Raw genomic sequence first — 22,391 nt, 5'->3', positions numbered from 1 at the left:
TTTCACGAAAGCAGGTAAAAACGCCGAGAGTATTTATTAACAGAAATTTCAAGAAATTATTAATAATGAAGTTCATAATAATAACTGCCCAAAGAATAAACCTATTGGCAACGCCTAACATATTTTTGTTATAAAACAATTTCTCAAAATGACAAAAAGTGAAAATTTTGAAAATACACGTTTAAAAAAATTTAAAAAAGAAATATGTGGCAACGCCAAAATTATTTTTTTTACAAACATTTTTCGAAAGCGTTAATATTGCAATTTTTGCTAATACATATACGATTAAAAAATTAAAACAAAGTGGCAACACCGTTCAAACTTATAAGTGATTTTCAATAATAACTGAATAAATCATTAGTTGATCTGAAGTACACCTTATTATGAGTATTATTTCTATAACTATTTGCATTCATGGTTGGACAGGACGTATGAGTGATGCTGTTGAATAAGAGCAGTAGTATTCAAACTCGCTTAAAGCACAGCATGTTGCTGCTAATATATTTACGTAGCAACCGACCTACTGTCCAAAAAGATTTGTTGCTCAGTTGTAAAGCATTGAAATGTTTCGAACTGCGAAGCAGCTAAACTGCGCTGCCACTTCATAAAACATGTACCGTTTCACGCATGCTGTGAGCGAGCATGAGGCACGATTAATGTGGGCCAGTCTCTGGCCTGAAGTGATTCGCGTTTACTCTTTCGCTTTCATGCCATTTCGAGTGTCTATTTCTAAAATACATTTCGCCAACACCGCCACCCAACTGCAAATATGGCGATTAAACCCACCATCAGCGTTGCACGTGTGCGTATACCGTCAGGCCGCAAGTTTGCTAAGCAATCGCGTTTGCCGCTGCAAAAGTCAAAGTTAACTTTCGCAATTTTACGCGAACGCAACACTTTTACCAACAACAATGAGGTAGGAGCAAGAGCGCTTACCCTAAGCCGGCTGCAGCAATTGCTGCACGTATTGGCGCGTGTGTGGTACGTGTGCGAGTTTAAGTGTTTGCGTGTGTGTGTGTGTTTGTGGAGCGTGCAATCGTGCACGGTAAACAGAATGCTCTCAATGGTTTTATAGCGTCTAACTGCGTTTGCATTTAAAGATAAACATGCACACATGAAATGCAAATGTGTGTGTGTGGCAGGTTGTCGGAACATATGCATACTTTGTATAACCACGTCGTTGTACATTAATGTAGCGCGCATGAGCTTGGGCGTGTAGCTCGTATGCCTGCTTTTGTACACAGTTTGAAATCTCGATACACGACTAAGTCTGCTTGAACGCTTTCCACTCGATGTTGCATGCCGCAGTTGAAAGAATCAGGTTCAAGATGGGAAGGCGCACGGTGTAGCGGTAGTTGGAAGTAGAGGAAAGAGAAATAAGATTTCAAAGCTTGTTTGAATTTAGGTAGAGTGAGCAACGGTTATTCTACTATTAGCTTATTCAAAGGCTTTTCAAGTTTATACCTAGGACTGTTCTCATCTGCCCAGAGGAAGATACGAATCGAGCAATCGCAATTGTAAAACTAAAACGCCTCTAAGACCCCGCCACATTTTAATATTCCTACACATATTCATATGCATAAATACATCGGCCTCAATAAAGCGAGTTGCTCTGTAGTTTTTAGAAATTTCGCTCAGTGAGTGCAAAGGAATACAAAAGACGCATTGACTCTAAAAAATCAACAAACTCGAGAATCTCAATGAATGGATGTAAAGGTTCCTCGTTTAGTTCTGAACGTGCGTTTTTATCTATGTTTATGTGAGCCTCAAAATATTGAATTTTGTATAAACAACTTATGTGATCTACAGAATGGCACGAATTTTTCAAATACCCCCTAAAATGAGAAGTATGTACCACATTGGGCGAAAGTTTTTTTAACAATAATTTCTCTAATCAGTTAGATTCAAGTTTTTGATAATACGCGTTCAACTAAAGTAAAAAATTTAAAATAGGTGGCAACATCAAAAATACTTCTATTATATAAGAACTTTCCAAAACCATTGATATTGAAATTTGTGAAAATACACGGATGAAAAGTTAAAAAACCCAAATCAGGTGGCAACACCAAAAATTATTATTTTTAAAAGATTTATCCAAAATCATTAATATTGCAATTTTTGATAGTAAAAGCTTGAAAAATTTAAAAAACCAAATCTGCTGGCAACACCAAAAACTTTTTAATATAAGAACTTTCCAAAATCATAAATATTGGAATTTTTGATAATAAAAGCTTAAAAAAACTAAAAGGCCAAACCAGGTGGCAGCACCAAAAATTAATTTTTATATATAAACTTTCCAAAATCATTAATATTTTGATTTTTGAAAAAACGCTTTAAAAAATAATAAATTTTCAATCAGGTGGCAACGCCAAGTTTTTTATAACAAAATTTGCAAAAAAAACTAAATTTGTTTATGTTTCTGATAATAATTAATAAAAATGGCCAAAACTGGGAACGTCGGTTAAGCTTATAATTGACTTTAATTCAAAACAAGTAATTGAAATAAGAATTTTATTATTTATTTAAATAATAATTTTAATACATAGGCTGCTATATATGTATATATCTGGCGTAGGCAACACTCAGTATTGCCAGGTGCAATCTCACATTTCCATTGGAAAGTTTGACATTTTTTAGCAAAACATCACTCAGAACGTTTTGTCATTTAATCGTGAATTTATTTACAGGGAATTAAAAAATTCATCTCGGCCAAAAAATGGAATTAACTCGTGAACATTTTCGTGCGATCATTTTTCACAACTTTCGACGTGGATTATCACGACAAGAGTGCATCGATGAACTAAAATCTTTGTATGGCTATGAAGCACCATCCTATAGCACTGTAGCACTGTGAAAAACTGTTACAACGAATTCAATCGTGGCCGACGCTCGCTCAAAGACGAATCCCGTAAAGGTCGTCCAAAAACAGCCGTTGTGCCAGAAATCATCGATGCCGTACGTGAACTGATAATGCAAGACCGTCATGTAACATACCTTCAGATAGAGGCATGCCTATGCATTTCTCCCACCAGCATACAATCGATATTGCATGAACACCTGCCCGTAAAAAAGGTTTGTTCTCGTTGGATCCCGCACAATTTGACAATCGCTCAAAAAAAGGCTCGTGTGGATTGGTGTAAAGAAATGCTGAAAAAATACGATCGCGGTGCTTCAAAAGACGTTTATAAGATCGTCACAGGTGACGAATCATGGATCTATGCGTATGAGCCCGAAACAAAACAGCAATCGACCGTGTGGGTCTTCCCAGACGAGCCAAATCCAACGAAAAAAAAAACCTTTTCGTTGATAAATATTCCTATTTTCATTATTAGGCCAGAAATATATATAGCAGCCCACGTATTGTAAGTCTATGTATATTAAGTCTTGCCATTTCAATTATGTCTCTTGTGTGACTATCTGGAGATCTTTCTCATTTCAAGTAATTCTATGTGGGATCTTACAATATTCCCTTATGAACGAGCACAGAACGCAAAACCAGCTATCATTCAATAAACTCAAAAAAACGCATGTGTGGAGGTCGTTCTCTCCTTTGAAATATATCGCCATGTTGTGACACAATTCTTTTTGTGGGCGTGGTATTTTATCGATTTCGCTCAGTTGCAATTTCTATTTCTCAAGGGTATTTCTCAGAACGTCTATACTTCTGGATACTTTCATTTATCTACTCATAAAGTCTTGTATGAAGCCTTTATCTAACTAAGCTCTCGCCGTGCAACATATTGCCAGAGTATCAAAGTATAAAAGTATGCATTTAAATCCAAAGGCATGTAAGCTTAAGCTTTAAGAGCAACATTTGCTAAGCGAGATTAAAATTGCAAGCAGAAAATAAGACACAACAAAACAACTAAGTCAGAGTGTACCACACCGCTGCCTCCGGTGGCACTTTTAAGGCTATATTGTTACTCGTATGCATTGTTATTATTATTGCTGCTATGACAGTGTCTGATGCTGAACATGCAGCCGATTATAGCACGCATACACTTTCATAAATATATATACAGACATAAAGATAAAGACATATGACACACATAAATACCTATGACACATACACACACATGTACAACATTTACATGCGTGTTTATGCCCTGAAGGTGGATGTGTGCATGAGAAAAAAACTTGTACAGCTTTGCTTTCGTCTCGCTTGTCGTGCGCATGCAATTTGCGAAATGTTGGATTTTTCCAAATAAAATCGTCAACTTCATGCGCTTGCGTGCTGCACGTCGCCTGTCAACAATTCTGATGGAACTTCATTAACATTTCACTCATTTTACCTCCCGCCGGCCGTGTGCTTGAAATAGGTGCGCATTTAAGGAAAAATTATACATAAATTTGTTGCAACTTTTGTTGAGATTTAAAATTAAAGGATTTTGTTCAAATTAATACTTTATGGAAATCATTAAACGCATCGATTAATATTAGAAGATTTTTTGTTTTGGGTAAGATCTTAAAAGTGGTGATTGGATGTTGTGTTTTGATAATTGTAACCCTCAGAACAAGAAAAAATATGAAAGAGAAGGGCAGAGAGTGTGAGTGAGAGAGGGAAAATTTTAGAGAAACGGGGAGAGAGAGGGGAGGAAAAGTCGTTTTAATATTTAAAACTAAATATGTAAGTAATCCAAATTCTAAAGAGAGACAGAGAGTGCATGTAAGTGAAAGAGAAACAAATTAGGCAGCCTGAGAGAGAAGGGGAGGGAAATACATAATATAAATAATATGAAATAGACAGACAGCGGGTGCGGGTGAGAGAAATCCGATTTCATACTCGAAATTAAATAAATAAATAAATCAAATATAAAAGCAACAGACTGAGAATGCGACTGAGAGAGAGAAATTAGAGAAAAAGAGATAAGGCGAGTGACAATTTAATAAATAATTGAAATATGAAGAAGACAAACGGAGAACACGATCGAGTTAAAAAGATGATATGTGAGATCGTGAGAGAGACAACGAAATATGATCTCATTTTAAGTAAATAATTATATTATAAAATAGACAGATAGAAACTGAAAATGAGTGAGAGAAATTAATAGAGAGTGAGAAAGAGTAGAGAGAGCGAAATATAATTTAACTATGAACATGAAAAGAAAAATTTAAATTTAAAAGGAAAACATAGAATGTAAGCGAGTGGAAGAGAGAAACTTAAAGAAAGTGAGAGAGCGGGAGAGAAAGCCGATTTTATATTGAAAATATATATAAAAGAGATAATTTAAATTTGAAACGAAGACAGAAAAATCGAACGAGTGTGAGAGAGTAAGCTAGAGAGAGTGAGAGATAGGGTTCAAAGAAATCCGATTTAATACTGAAAATTAAATAAATGAAGAACTGTAATATGAAAGAGACACACAGAAAGATAACAGTGACAGGGAAAGTTAGAGAAACTGAGAGGGACCTCGAAATATGATTTAACATTATAAGTACAGTAGAATCCCGATTATCCGAACATTGATTATCCGAATGTCCGATTATCCGGACTCATTCGTCTCGGCTCTAATTGTCAATCGGATCCCATGCCGGAATGAAACGATGTGATTCTTTACGTCAAAGACCAATAACAAGTTATTTCCAACCAAAATTTTAAATTACATAGGCATTATGAATACATTATGTATCGTTATAGCTCGGTTTTTATATATCGTACATATTATCTAAACTACACTTGTAAAACTTATTACATAATATAACTTTATTATATGTAATTTAAATATTGTTTGATTTGCTTTGAAATTGATTATCCGGATTTTCGATTATACGGAACACCCCTGGTTTTATTTGATCCGGATAATCGAGATTCTACTGTAGTACGAATAAATCAAATATGAAAAAGACACACAGATAGTTCAAATGCGAGAGGGAGAGAGAGTGAAATATAATTTAACTTCAAATATGAAATAAATAATTAAAATATAAAAGAGAGACAGAGAGTGTAAGTATGGGAGAGGGAACCTCAGAGAAAGTGAGAGAGTGGAGAGAGATATCAAATTTAATATTGAAAAATAAATAAATAATTAAAATATTAAGAAGACAAACAGAGAATACGAGAGAGTGAGAGAAAGAAAGTCAATACATGTAAGAAAGAGAGTGAGGGAAATCCGATTCATATTGAAAATTAAATAAATGTTTTATATAAAGAGACAAAGAATTGAGAGAGCGATTGAGAGAGAAAAAGTTTTAGAGAATGAGAGAGAGAAATTTTGAAATTATTAAAGTCATCTATTGGAAATATGTGTTTCTCTTGGACACACGAATGACTAAAATATATTGATCCATTCTTCATATATAAGATTTAAGAATGCTCCAGAAAAAGTCTGAGAGACCAATAAATTTGAATGCACTATTAAAATATCCAATAGATTTACTTAAGAAAAAAAGATTGAAAAAAAAAAATGCAAAGCAAAAGCGAAAGGCTTAATTGAGGCGCTGTGTATGTTGTTTCAATCAATCTTTTGAGGTCAATCAATCGTGTACCAGTTCATCGAAGTTCTTCGGGTCATCTGACACAACAAAATATTTAAATAAAATTTTATTTTTTTTTATTATAACTCAAGATCTTCAGCGGCTTGTGTGCACATACTAGTATATCTCCCATATTATAGAGCAACTCCAGACCTACTTAGTTTTCGTTAGTTTTTAGTAGAGACGCTTTAGTGAGGACTCCCTTACGAGCTGCCCGCCGAACATTTTAAGAACACAACGTTCAGTTTCTCAAATCTTTCGTGTATTATTATTCACCAGTGTTGCATTTACTCAGCCCACTTTAAGCTCTCAAACTGCTAGTGAATATTTGATTTACTTGAAGATTTGCAAGAAGAATGATTTAAGTACTTTCACATACTTTTGGCGGTTCCTGCAAGTTTCCAAGTATTTAATCAATGTTTTCTTTAAATTTCCGTTTTACTTGCCATCACTGGCAGAGACACTGTTCAACCAAAAAAACAAAATCAGAAGTAAACAAAGGAGGACAAGAAGGTTAATGTATTTTCTTACAATATTTTTGCAGAATTTCACGCACACACACACATGCATAAATGCGTACATATATACACTTGTGCGTTGTTGTATGCAATTTGCATGCCAAATCCAGCAAATTTGTACTCAAGTGACATGTGCTCTTGCCATTATTGTTGTTGCTGTTGTTCTGCTTGTACTGAGCAGGCTGTCAAGGGAGGTGGGAGGGGGTTGAAATCAAATTTGCTGCACGATTTGGTGTGGAATTTCGCTGCACGTACAACAGCTGAGGCGAAAGAAGCACGCTGAAAAGCAATCTGGCGGAACGAGAGCGAAACAGCAGAGAAATGAGCTGAGAAATGCAGGCAAAAAGCGAAGTAAGCAAATGCACTGAAATCAAAGGCATTAAGTAAGAAATGCGGAGCAAGTGGTTTTCGATGCCACACGCAATTGAAATTCGCAAAGTTCGTGTGTGCAAAAAACAAGGCGAACACAGTGTGAAGTAAAGTAAGAAAATATTTTCTGGAAGCAGCTATTTTTGTTTGTGCAAGCTAATATTGTTCCAGAGCACACTTCAACAACTGCTTATTTGTCTACCCAAATGCACATAATGAGTTGTATTAAATTTCCATTATGTTGAACAACGGTAAATACAAATTTAATTGCAATGCTGGAAATCAGACACGCAGACACATGAAGCTTTAATTTCGCATAAAAAATGTCAAGACATATTATACAAAACTAATTAAGCTATGTTATTTCTATATTTCCCTCAATAGACAGTGTAAATAGAGATATGTAATAAAAGATGGTACAGCGCCCGCGGATAGACTATAATTAAAATTAATTTAATTTTAATAAATGCCCCAAATGCTTTTATTCAACGCGCGCGTGCTCGCTTACTGGCCACTGCATAGCCAACGCGCGGCATGCCACCGAGCTGCTAACTGTCGCTTGTGTGTCGGTGTGTGCGTAACGCTTATAATTAGATTCTTGCGCGTTTGGAAATAGCAATTTTGCATATTGTGACCCGCCGGCGCTGCTAGGCGCACAGCAAATATGCGTTTAAGATTGCGTATACGCAGTGGTGAACCAAAAATAGCCTTAGCTGCTCGAAGCTAATGGCTGACATTTTAATTTCGTAAATTTCCATTTTGCATAAATTATGTTTGACTGACTGACGCTGGTGAAATTAGGTAGAAATGTAATTTATTATTTAGGCGAAATTATGATTGGTTCTACACACACACACACAAATGCATGCAAAGGTGCGGCTGAGTGGAGTCACGCGCTAATTTATTATGCCTGCTGGCGAAAACGACAATTTTTGGCTTCTTTTTCTCTGCTGCTACTGACTTAGTTCGACGCAGCTGCTTTCTTTCATGTTTTTCTCCAGTTTTCTTCGAATGCAACACTGCGTCTTCACTCCTTTCAACATGTTGACAACATTTTGTTTTCAGTCGCTTTGCTTTATGTCATGGTAATGAAGTTAGCAACAACTGCTTGGCATTTATTTTATTTCCGCTCGATTACATGCATTTTATTTAGTTCAGCAGGAAAGCAAATGAAGCGCAGAAATTATGCTTTGTGTAAAATTAATGAGTTTTTCGCGTGCTTTGCTACCTTTTGTGCATTTCGTATTTGCTGTGAAATTAATACCTCAGACTTTGCTAAAAATAACATTGTCTTCATATTCGATGCTGAGCGCGCTGTGGGGGATTTGCGCAATTACTAAATGAACATCTGTGTTACATCAAAGTGGAATTTACTTATTTTTGTATTTATGCTTATTCTGCTGCAAATGATATTGTTGTGTTCTAGGAAAATATGAGAAACTTCAGGGATAAAACTCACTTACAAGTCAGAATAAACGCGTTTTTTGTCAATATTTTTTAGACACACATTAGATTTAATAAATAAACGAATGAAAATAGAGAACTTTTTCAGAATTTATTTTAATTTTAATACTGTAATGCATTTAGAAGTACTCTTGGAGGACCTCCGGTGAGGAAGACTTTTGTGCATAAAATTGTCTCAAATTCTTGTGAAAATTTCAAGTTTTGCTGAAATTTTCCTTAGCCACGCTGAAGACAGCGAATAATCTAAGCAGCTAACAATCATTTACATAAATTAGAGGTATATCTAAAAAAAGCCAGCGATTTTTTGAAATTAGCAAGTGAGTATAATCTCTTAAACCATCATATAAAGGGTAATACATTTCGAGGTTCCTTACTTTTTTCAAGAAAAAACAAAGACATTTCCAAAATTAGTGGGGAATGTTTATTATAATTTGAAAGAACATTTTTTTGCCATTTATTTTTTGAAGATTATCTCTTTTAAATATTGACTGCGTGACGTCTCAGTTGGTCCAGCCTTGTGTTCAATTTTCGATGACTCGTTCGAGCATTTCGACCGTTAACTGGCGAATGATACGCGTGATATTTTGCTTCAAGGCCTGAATCGAAGCGGGATCATCCACATATAGTACTTCGGATTTTATGTACATATCCCCACATAAAAAGTCAGTCTAACGATGTGATATCACACTATTATGTTTGAATTTCATCGCTGATCACTTGTTTTTGCACGTGGCGTCAATTTATTCAAACCAAATCTGATCGAAATCACGAACTTCAATTTCAGGCATCAAATAGTCGGTTATCATCGCACGATAACGGTGACCATTGTCAGTTACGTCCTCACCGGGATAATTTTTGAAGAAATATGGACTGATAATTCCAACGTTCAACAACGTTGCCTTTTTCTGTATGAAAAATCAGCTTTTGAATCACTTCAGATTGCTCTTCGTTCCAAATGCGGCAATTTTGCTAGTTTACATACCGATTGAGCCAGAAATAGGCCTCATCGCGTGGTCTTTCAGAAAAAGGTTATGGAAAAAAGTACCTCTACTTGGATCGCCCGTTATAAAAAAGGCAATAAATGTTTTCTGGAGTTTGCTGTCGTAAGGGGTGTGTAGTTGGTTTACCGCTGCGCTTATAACAGCTTTTCTTCGCTTCAGGTGGTTTTCAGTTACTTCCTGGGCACTGAACTATATCATAACCGTGGGTCGGTGTGGACCGAGAATATGTAACCACTTGGCGCTATTCTTTGCGAGGTCCCACTTTTTCTATATCCCAAAAGCAGACAAGGAGGGAAATGATGTGAGACTAGTGGAGCATCATTTTTGTTCGTCGAGAAAGGCATCTGCTTCTTAATTGCCTATTGATCTCAAAATAACATTTGTTGGTTTTGCTGGAATTCATGCTGTTTTGAAGTTTTTCACTTTTTTTAGCTGCCAATAGTGTCGTAGTTTCCAAGACGCGAGGCATCTTTTGTGTGTGGCCTCCGGTACTGTGTCTTGCTCGCTTACGCCACAAAACCAAACTATCTGGCTTTTTTTTCTAGGCTAGAATATACTGTGTGGCGGCTCTCTTGTTAAAATTTACTATGCCCATATAATCTGCGTATTCCCAGTAGCATTCTACTTTTACAATAGACACCTAGTCTTAAACCTCGTCCGGTATCGAACAGCTCGGAGAGGTCGTTCCCAAATTTGATGAAGCTGATGGGTATGTGCATAACCGTACGAAGTATCCAGCGATACCAAATCTGACATGGCTTCAAATAGGCAGTTCCTGTCAGTTATTTCGACAAAAAGGTAACGGCCGTAAATCTGTTTGTCAAGTGTGTTCTCCAGGAATTGACGTATTTTGATAATCTCATGGATTAATGGTTGCAATGTGTTCTCCCACTGGATACAACTAGCAATAGCTAGCTATTGCGGGGAAATCCAGAAATATAAGATCTGGTGTCTCTGCTCTTTGGCCGAAAAGCGATACTGATCTGTGGAACAGTAGCCTAATATGTGTACATGACCCACAGCCCGCAGTGTCTTGTATAAAATTCCTTAACTTGTTTCTAGGAAGAACGATTAGTTCCTTGAATCTTTTTAGATTGTACTATCCCAGAAAAAAAATTTTGTTTGTCGAAGCCCAGACACTTGTTGCCAATCTCGACTTCTACTGGCCCTTTCCTCTCCGACTTTCGAACTGGTTGCCACACCTTCTTTCGTCAGGAAATCGGTTAGCTCCATTATTGTTTACAGTGGAAATCCTGTTAAGCAGTTTTATACATTTATAGTTTTTCTCTAAAATAATCGAATAATAATGGTTCAGAACTTAGCTTGAAAGATGCATGATCGTTCCGAGCCGTCTGTATATCATTGCATTGTGCTCCTACGAATATGGATCAAAAATGGAGAATCTCTCCAATAGTGCTCTGTTTTGGAGTGCTTATTATCGCACTTCTTGTGAATAAGACAGAGACAGAGGTTCTAGGGGCTGGGCGATAGTAAAGGGCTACAATCGAAGGTTTTCAACATAAGCTTCAACTATGATTTCATACAATAAATAAAACACAGAAATTTAGATATACTCGTATAGACATATACACATAAATGATTACCGGCATGAGCTAAATCGGGCATGCCCAGCCCTGATCAGCCCAGACTGATCGATCAGAAACAGGTCCTTGTAAAGAAACCTTTCGCTATCCTATTCCTATGACTCAAGATGAAAAGGCATTAACTCAAATTAATAAAAATTAAAATTCGACTTTTTTTCGAATTTCAAGTGAAAAGTATTTTAGTTAATGCCTTAGGTTGCTTCGTAAATATTTTCCAGCACTGAAATGATGTTGCCAGCCATTTAAATTTAGACAAACAACAAATACGTGCGCTTTTACAGCTGATTCTTGTTATGTCGCACAGCCTAACCACTGAGGATTATCTAAAAGATGCAAATAAAATATTTTTAATACCCACAAGGACCAGCGTAAGGACACTAGGACACAAACACACACACATGTATGGCGAAGCTCTGAAAAGTGTTTTGCGAACACGCACAGCCACGCGCATATCTTTATTCATTCGTTCGGACAGACAGACAATTATCGTTATGGCCATTAATGTTGCGCCGACCGGCAAGTGTTGTTATCCTGCTGTTGCTGTGGCTGTGGCTATTGTGTTTGTGTGAGTGCATTTATGGCTGTGTGTGTGTACTTATGTAAGTGAGAGTTAGTGCCGCTGCTTGCTTATGTCTTTGCGGCTCGTGCCATTTAATTTCTGCGTTAAATTATAACAGTTTTAAATGCAGCACACAAATACACGCGCACTCAAGTGGATACCAGGACAAAAACAGCCATAGCCATAGCAACAGTTGCATAAACCAGACGCTGTTTGTCAGCGCCGCTTTTGTGGTTCGCTGCTCGCTGGTGAATTTGGTTGTATTTTGTGGTTGCTTTGCTTTTGTTTTGTTTTTGGTTTTTGGTCTTTATTTGTTTTGTCAAAAAACGCTTTTAAACTGCTGTTAACACTTGCCTGCAATCGCTGCAGTTTTTGCTGTTGTTTGCGTGACAGCTGCGTGTGCATGTGTGCCTGCTTGCTGATGCCGCGTTTTTGTTGCTGTTTGTGTTTGCATATTTATATAAAGTTTATAGCTTTATTATCAAAATTTGCATTAGCGCTCTTGTGAACATAAAAACAGAGCAACTTCTTTTGGTTTATGTTCAGCATACAAACATAAAAACATATACATACGAACTGTTTATGTGTGTGAGTGTGTGGATGATATTTGAGTTTCTTGTTGATTTGTAAGTTCATTCGACAAGCTTATTGTGGCCCGGAATTTGTTTCCAATAAGCTCATACCTAATGTGAAATACTGAAGAAATAACTTTTTATTGTAATACGCGGGCACAACGGAATGTTAGTACGGTTACCCCACAAACAAAATTCTACTACTCTAGATCATGGTTGTCAATGAACTTTCCGGAAAAGATTGAGAAAGTCGGCTGCCGGATGATTGCCTGCGCATACGACGCAGCTCTCATGGTTAAGGGAAAATTTCTGCTGTGTATGAGCTGGCTCAGGAATACCTAAGAATCGCTAGAAACTGGGCTGCCGAAAACGGCCTCTTTTTAAATAATAGCAAAACAGAACTAGTTTTAATGGAAGGAACGCAGCTGACAGGGTTACGAGCAAGTATCTGGCACTCATTCTAGACAGGAAGCTCTCTTCAAAACCCAACATTGAGGAAAAAGCAAGAAAGGCATCGGTTGGGCTATACTCCTGCAAGGGAGCCATTGGCAAAAGATGTGAACTCTTATCAAAGGTGGTTCTCAAGTTCCATGAAACTATAGATGACCCTATAATGATCCACGAATTGTATGGTGGAAGGCGCTGAAAAAGCTTTTTCTTCTTCTTTATTTGCGTGGACATCGCTTATGCGGCTATAACCGAGTTTACAACATTAAGGTCGTTTTCTTCCTTTCATTGGGAATATTTTTTCCGTGGCGGGTTCTAAAACCAGCGCTAAACCCTGAAGAGGAATGTTTAGCCTTCTTCCTTTAGCTCGCCAAAAGTTTTTTTTTTGGCTATCTAGAGTATACTTGGTCTAAGATCGGAAGTCGTGAACTGCTTGAGTCATATGTAAAATAATCGTTTCTGGCCACTCCCAAGTGAATGGTGGTCAGAGAATTTTCCTCATTAGCGGGAATTTCTATACATGGCTCCATCATTTGAAAAAAACTAAACTCGCGAAAAAATTGACTAGTGTTCAATGGGCTCTTCTCATCAGTTTTTGTGGCGCACCAAGAGCCACACCAGCTACAACACTGAATATCTTGTTGCAACAGTGGTCATATCCGCTTGTAACTATATGGCCGTGATAGCTGCCCTAAGAGTCATAGAATCTGCGTACTTAGATGCCTGGGAACTCTCCAATCCACGCACACTTTGATTTCAATCCAAAATACTTGCACGACGAGAGCGTAGAGCTTTGTTCTTGTTTTCGCTACTCCGCTCATATACCTTCAAGGGATCCGTAGCGCAGTTTCCTGAGATATTCGCTCACTGTGCGCTCCAGACTAGTGAAAGGATGTCTAGACTCCTCAACTCTAGTGTCGAGTTATTTTATACTTAGTTGGTTTGGTTGTCTGACCCAGCGGTATTGCACGGAACTATGTGGAATTTTCTATGGCAATTACTTCAGTCTCAATAAATGCGAAGTGAGAACGGACCTTGTTGGCTTCTTGTGGTTCACTACTGATCTAGACTGATTAACTTCCAGCAGCTGTCTTGCCGCAAAGTAGCTCCAACGCAGGATAAATCGTAAGAGGTTAAGCGAACTCTTCTAACTGGATACTGTCCGATCGGTATACATGCAGTAAAATTGAATATCTTATAGGACACCAGCTGCATCAGCTGTTTGGAAGAAGATGTGATAGACTCTATCTCAACACTCTCTCCTCAAACGTCCGGTTTTTGCCAAATGTTTAACTTTATATGATGCCCGGATCTCATACTCTTAGACATCGAGGTGAAATCGCCGAAATAGAAATAAAACACCCAAGCAGGTTTTGTGATAGGTTCAGGACATTTTTGTCGATAGCTGAGAACCAACTATAGGATCTCATACAAATTACTTTAAAATGAAGCGTACATAATAGTAGTTTAAGTGGGATACCTCCGCCTTGCTGAGGGATCAGTTTTATAACTTAACCTAACCTATCCTTGACATGTTCCTAGCAGAATAGGAATTTCAATTCATCGAATAATGAATCAAATAATGAATGAGTTGCCGAATCTAAACCTCTATTTTGTAAGAGTGGAAAACACGACAGGAAATCGAATTCCTTCCAAAGAATATTTTTCCTTAAAACTCTCATGCCATCTATGTATGCTATATGTCTATGCACAAAAGAATCAATCATTTTACTCTCTTTTAAACCTTTAAAACTTAAATATGGAGAATAATGAACTGAAATTGATTAAAAAGTGTTGCTTACAAATTTGGTTAATTCAATTAAACTTTTCATAAGCACACATGCTTTTCTTTCCACATATTGAGAGAGAAAACTGAATTGAAATTTTCTATGGCAACACTGGTCAGCAGAGAATGGCGTGTGGGCTATAATACTGACAAAACTCCCATGAATTGCTTTTCTAGTTGATGCAAAAATTATACGTAAATAAGTTAATGAAGTATAAGTTTGATGGCATAACTATAGATAAAGAAATAAATAAAAAAATAAAAATTAAAAAAGTAAAAAAGAAAAAAAATCTAGAAATTTGAAAATCTAAAAACAATATCACAATATTTAAAAAATGTGTGATTTAAAAATTTCAATTACTGGAAAATTATTTAAGGAAAAAATTAGACAAGTAACCATATGTTGGGCCTTAACCAGATTTAGACTCTTTAAAACATCAAATACACTTAAAAATCATTTCCAAAACTCATAAATTTGTTGACTAGTGCACTGTAATTTTCGTTTCGTTACTTAACTCCATGCACTTAGTGCAATCATACGCCAACATATGAAGTCTTTCCGGCAGCTTTTGTTGCTTGAACCAATTAAAATTTTCTAAACAGCTCCCACACCACTTAGGAAATTTTTGCGCAACCATTAGTCTGAGGTTATCGTTGTTTTTATAGTTCTCGCTTGAAGTAAACTGAGCAGAGGCCAAGTTGTTGTTGCCATACATGTGCATGTATGCGGGTGTGTTTGCTGTTAGCTCGTTCCCTTTAACCAGTTCACTTTGGCCAGCCTTGTAATGCACTCCTTTTGTCGCTCTGTGCCAAGGGAATGAGCACTTGCCTTTATGTTTGTATGTGTGTTTTGCGTATACGTGTTGTATGTTTATGTGTTTTCTGTAGGTGTGTGTGTGTGTTAGGTATGTGTAACTGTGTGTTACTGCGATGTAATGTGTCGATAAGTAGGTTTATTTGCCGCTTGATTGCTCAGCTGTTCCATTTAATGTTCTGACCAGCTCAGCGCTGCTCAGTTCAGTTCAATTCAGTCAATGGGCAACTAAACGGCTTATTGAGGCATTTTAAACACCGTTAACTTCATTTAATGTGCGCGAGGGTACTTTTTTATTGATTACAAACGCTTTAAAGCCATAATATTGGTGGGAATTTAATAAATGGTTGTAAGTAATGGAGTATGAGAGAGAGAGAGGGAGAGAGAGAGAGTAATACGTATCTTTCATTACTTTATTACTATGTAATATATTTTTAATATTTTAAGTGCTGTTAATTATTTTTATACCTTTCACAGGTTATATTTATAATCTTGCCAAAGTTTGTAACACCTAGAAGATGCCGTCGGAGACCCTATAACACAGTGTCCATCAGCATTATCCAACTATCAACGAATTTGAAATTTTTGCAAACAGCTTTGTCCTTCCAAGAAGCTGCTTATTTGTCGGAACAGCTGATGTCGGACTATAGCTGCCATACAAACTACTCGTTCAAAATCAAGTCCTTGAAAGGAAAACCCTTTTATTTGATAAGATATTTTCACGAAATTTAGCACAGACTTTTGTTCTGTACAAAGCTATAATCTATGAGAAAATTGTTAAAATCGAACCACTATAGCATATAGCTGCCATACTAACTGATCAATAAAAATCAAGACCTTGTATGAAAAAATTTTTTACTTGATAAGATATCTTCACGAAATATGGTACAGATTATAATCCAAGACAGCGCTTTAATCTCCAATCGTTTTATTTAGATCGGATTACTGTAGCATATAGCTGCCATACAAACTGTTCGATCAAAGTCAAGTCCTTGTATGGAAAACTTTTTTATTTGATAAGATATCTTCACGAAATTTAGTACAGTACTTGTATACTGTATAAAGCTGTAATCTCTGAGACAATTGTGAAGATCGAACCACTATAACCTATAGCTGTCATACAAACTGATCAATCAAAGTCAAGACCTTGTAGGGAAACCCCTTTTATTTGATAAGATATCTCCACGAAATTTAGTATTGGCTTTTGTATCATACAGCGCTATAATCTCTGAGGAAATTGTTCAGATCGGCCTACTATAGCATATAGCTGCCATACAAACTGATCAATCAAAATCAAAACAAATATTTTTGTATACCCTTTTATGCTATAAAATACACCTGTAAGGTTTCTGTTCTCTTCTTTTTATTTTTGCTTTTGTATTTTTTAAATTTTTATTAATATTAGTTTTTATCACCATCACTTTTCTCTTTAACAGTAGATAGTTTAAACTTTTCAAATTAAATTCCAATATTAAATAGTCACAAATGTCTTTAATGTTCTTTCAACTCTCTTCATTTTTCTTTAAATATAGACTTTAAATACTTCAGTTAACATATACATACTTACATATATATGCAGTTACTGTTATATAAAAGTTTATAAGCGCTTTAGCTGACTTACCCGTTTCGCTCAATTTCGATGAGCGTTGCATGTGCTGGCAGAAGGTCTTATACTCGCCAGGTGGTGCTTCGTTTGGCGACTTAACGGCATGCATGTGCTTGGTGAAGGCGCCAACAATGGCCGCCATGCGATCGAAGGCCATAATATTGATGTGACCGTTTGGCAAACTGCAAAACCAGACAATGCACAATAGAATAACGGGTTATGTAAGAACCGAGTAAAAGTATTGTGTGTAATGAAAAAGGAATGCAAACGGCATGTCGGCGTTGCCACGTGGAATGTGTGCAGATGCAACAAACGAGCTGCACATATGTAGTTCATATATGAAAATTGAGTGTGTGTGTATATATGTGTGTTGAGCATCTGCCTTGTAAATACGTATATGTGGTATATAGTACAGTGGTTCAATAAGTTAAAATAGCCCATAGTAAGCGGTGAAAAAAGCAAGAGTTTATACTTCAGTTGCGCTGAAAGTTTACATTTGCTAAGAAAGTTTCCCTCTACTCCTCGCCCGCCAGCAATCTTGCACGTTTTCGTCCACAACACAGTTTCCACGTAACTAAAGTATCCGAGAGTTCCTGTTTACACAAGCACATAGCGACCCAGTTAAGCGTGTAAGTATGTGTGTTTATATATGCTTTTATGTGTGTGTGTCTTGCGTACGTGCCGTTATTTCATTGTCTACATCGGTATTTGTTATATGAGCCTTTGATTGGATTGACATTGGAATACCTATATAGGCGAACGCGCACAAAATACCATTAGTATTGAGCATGACTGGCTTAAATTTCTAAAATATGGAGGAAAAATTGAGTGCTTGCGTATTCTTGAAGGTACTTTGTTCTCTATACGTTGCATGTACATAAGTGTCATTATTTTTTCTTCCTTGAAAGCAAAATTTATTTTGGTTTAAGTTAGCAATGCAACCTTCTTTCTTAACGATATGAACATTTACTGGACGCATTGTGCTTAAAATTGAAGAGAACAACCACATCCACACCTCTTCTTGCTCAATACACTTTCTGCAGCTGCAACTGGTCCGGTAAGATTCCCAACCTGAAAACATGGACGACGATAGGGAAATGGCTGCGCTTGACTAGGGAGTGGGCTTCCTAGAGGCAAAGAGCTCTTTGGATATTTTAGAATTGATCTTAAGGTTTTTCGACAGGGAAAGAGCCGATGGTGGTCCTTACTAGTCTTATCACAAGGTGACTTGAAGCTATTGATAACGAGGTAAGAAATTCTTGAAATAGCTCTGACTACACAGTTAGGTAGCTAAGGCTAGTATTGCTGCCCTGCTATCAGGGTGGATAGTCACTTCTCTGTAGGCGGCTGCAATCGAAACAGTGCATTTATCGCTAACTTAATGGCAACAGCCTTGGCTAAAAAGAACACTGAAATAGTCAGTTAGTCTGAAGGTGAAGTTAATAGAGAGAGTTCCTTATAATATACTCCTCCACCATCCTTCTTCCAAAGCTTTGAGCCATCGGTAAAGAAGCTCAAGGCCCTCTCCTCTAAAGGCATTCTTTTAACGCACTTCGTCTTCTTTATTTATAGATACACTAGCTGACCCCGCAGCCGTTGTCCTGCGCGAAATTATGTGTTTTGAAATGAAAAGACAAAAATTCATATTTTATTGATAATCATTAATTTGCTATTTGTCTATATTTTTCTTCAATGTAACGCAGCTTGATAAACAAAATTTTTTGGTTTCTGTTTTCGGTGCGTAAATGTACAGAGAAGATGGTTTTCCAACTCTTGAGCACGCCACGTATATCTGGCCGTGTGAAAAACATAGCATTTCCAAATGTATGCCACCCACTATGCGACTATTCTGTTGATCGTCATTTTAAATTCAATTTTCACTGGAAACGGAATACTTTTGAACCGAATTGGCAAATCGTTAGAACTCAAAAGAAATCCGTAGAATCAAGCATTCTTTCCCTTATATTTGATAGGTGCATCACAATCAGATTGCGATGATGCGGTGGCATACCAGGCCTCTCCAAAGAATTTACAAATTCCACTGGTAATTCACGGTGTCGTCTTCATTGTCAGACGATCGATCGATTTGTATGATTGCAAGTCTCCTGGAATTTGACTTTGAATTTTTTTTTTTTCCAGTTTTAAGTCACAACATAGGTATTTGTGGCAGCTAAGATTTGCTCGTACACTCAAGGAATCGTACTTACGACAGTTTGGCCAATGTTCGTATAAACATTCGTGATGAGTTCCATCTTTCGTGAATTGATAAACGGCATATGGGATTTGATATCAGACCATGGGAAGTATCAATCAGTATTGACCCATTTCCAATTCTTAGCGTATGCAATGTAAAATGTTTTCGGCAATGTAATTTTTAGTCGTTATCCCATAGACGCGGATTTGAAGGCTTGATCATCGCGAAATGTGTGTGAACTTCAGTGGCATTCGTTTTTCGGGTGGATTGTGTAAGTTCATTCTAATGCCATTAGTTGAGAACACACCTGGAGATGTCCATCTACTGGATGACCCTGTTTTCTGCGTAACAATTTCTTCGATGATGCATCCATGTATAATATCAACGTATTTCGAATAGAGCAATGCTCTCGCCAAACGGATCACTGACGGAAGTTGAGAAAAAAACTCGCTAATGTTAATTTTGTTTGCTTGTGGTGTTTCTGTTGACTATACTGTATTATCTGGGTTGAAATAGACTCTTTGGTCATTCCCCAAATTAAACTTCGAGACTCACAACAGTCGGAAAACGTTCATGAATTGCAAAAGAAATATCCTACAAAGCGCTTTATTTCAGTTCACGTATCGACAGTGTCCGTTTTAAAAACCAATAACCGCCATGTTGCTTCCCTATGGTGACGTTATTTACAAACGCATTTTAATCGATTACACCAAACTACAATACGCAACATTCACATGACTTTTGAATGTGAATTAGACAATAGTGGCGAATATGGTACGACCCAGTGTTGTCAACTTTGATGTGTTTGTTAACTTCGATATTTACGCCGATAGAGTGGATATCCATCATTTCCAGCTTGTGTTTCAGAAAAGCACATGGATAATGTTTCGCGCATTTATTGTCAGGCATACAGACCGAAGTGTGATTGTGGTGTCCGCAAGGTCCATGAACCATGTTGGTTTTCGTCACTTCATATAATACTGGATCTTTCTCTGCATCATTAATTTCCGCAGAAATGAGTTCATCAATTTGATCTGGTGTTTTGACAACCATCCACCATCCAAAGAAGATATGTACGTGCGGCAAACCTCTCTTTTGCTACTCAACAGAGTACATTTAGCATCTAACAGTACCACATATACCTACCCTACTCCAAGATAAACTCCATGAAACATCGTAACTGTTGTTTGAAAAGTCGTGCTGTGAAATCGTGACGATCGCTTGCTTATTGACCGCGATCCATAATTCCGCACGTATGTCACCGCATCCTGGGAGTACTTCTTGCCTTGCCTTGCCTTTGGCTGCCATGCTTTGATGGACCGATATTAGGGCGACCTCTTCGTGGCTTTCGTAACAAATTTCAATCTGCAATGACCTCTTTGTGTGAAACGCACGTAAAGTTTTTCACTGAATAATTTTTCTTTTCAATAGCCGAAATAAAAAAGCAAGCGACCGAAATTGAACTATTCAAATAATTACAAATCAAAATATTGAAAAACAAAACATACAAAAATGTTTTATGGGAAAAAGATACTTTTGGAATTATCCTAAAAAAAAATATTCTCGTTGTTTGGGCGGAGACCTATCCGAATTGGTATAATCACCGAAATCGGTTCCAGGCGTTCTCTAGTTATAAGCTTAGTAACTAACATCACTTTCTTTTATAGATATTAAGCGATGTGATAAAAACTTGGATCCACAGATATCGCCCTTTTTCTTTGGCATCGTTTTGTTTAATACACGTTTACAACCAATTTAAGGTTTGAAGATATTGGATTACTGCGATGGGAGCGCGTATAGCGCCATCTATCGTCAAACATTTCAAATTTAAAAATTGATTAAAAATTAAAAAATAATTTAAAAAACATTTTCCAGTGGACCAAATTGTAAATATAAACCATTCCCGAATCTCCTTGAACGTACACACAAAATTTCATCAAAATCGGTCCATCCGTTTAGGAGCAATCCCAAGGCAAACACACGGTCAGAAGATTTATATATATAAAGATAGAAGGACAGTCCGATAAGTACTTAGACTCCAAAGAAACCGAAAATTTTTTAAAAAGGTCTCATTGTCACTCGGTGCGCTTTAATCAGAGATTTTTTAATCTCTTTAACTCGTCTGAAAAATATGTTTTCTAACGTATGCAGAGTAGAAATCCGGAGAGGCGATAACCTACTCGTTAGATTAAAACTTCTACATGGTGAGTAACTCTTTTATGTTTCAAAAAGGAGTCACATGGGGTGACTGCTGAAGCAGTACGATTACTATCGTTCAAGAAAAGAACATTAATTCGTATGAGTATTGTCAAATAATCGAGGTAGATCATACCTTCTTAATCTCCTTTCCAGTAAATAAGACAGTTCTTATCTTCTTCGACCCTAGGGTACTGAAAATAGCCCAGGAGGGCTCTTAGAATAACTCCAGGTCAGGGTTTAAACGTTATTTTACATTTACAGTCCACATCAAGCAACTGGAAGTGAAGTCAGCTTTTAGATTGAGGGACCTTCCGACTACCAGACCACAGTCAAGTCTTCCAGTCGGTGATCACGTCAACTAAAGAAAGCCTTTTTGTTCTGACGAAGAGTGTGACCGCATCAAGACATGTATTTATGTATACAGACTGAACTCACTAAAGTCTCTTAAAAGTTAATTAAAGACAGTGCAAGAACGCCATGACCTCTCGGTGGATCTGATATCCTATTTCACGATAAATCTGCAATGGTTACCAGATTATAGTGGTATTCTTGTTAACTGTGAAGCAGATGAGCAAGCCGGGGCGGGCACAACCCTACAGTTAGGCCCCGATAAAGTGGGAATTTATACGCCTCTACCTACTTGAGAGTATTTAATCGACAAACAGGCTATTAAGTGGTTGAATGGAACATGGGTCGCACATATTTTTCTTCTTTGAGGTGGAGTGCTTTCATCCATACGGCTGACAAGACCTAACTTTAATTCGCTGAACTATGTCATTGTCGT

The 22,391-nt window shown here is 37.0% G+C and overlaps 1 protein-coding gene across 1 annotated transcript in view; it reads right to left on the bottom strand.

Moving 5' to 3' along the window:
- LOC105231249 (uncharacterized) overlaps nucleotides 1-22,391 on the bottom strand; it is a 215,760-nt gene that overhangs the window by 74,063 nt on the left and 119,306 nt on the right. The window contains exon 10 of the mRNA XM_049460970.1: nucleotides 17,230-17,396. Coding sequence (XP_049316927.1) covers nucleotides 17,230-17,396 — 167 coding nt within the window. The remainder of the gene's footprint in view (nucleotides 1-17,229; nucleotides 17,397-22,391) is intronic.

The sequence above is a fragment of the Bactrocera dorsalis genome, chromosome 1 (genome assembly GCF_023373825.1).
Source record: "Bactrocera dorsalis isolate Fly_Bdor chromosome 1, ASM2337382v1, whole genome shotgun sequence".
In the NCBI taxonomy this organism is placed as follows: Eukaryota; Metazoa; Arthropoda; class Insecta; order Diptera; family Tephritidae; genus Bactrocera; species Bactrocera dorsalis.
Note: the sequence above shows the minus strand (reverse complement) of the source record. Positions and strands in the feature narration are given on the sequence as shown.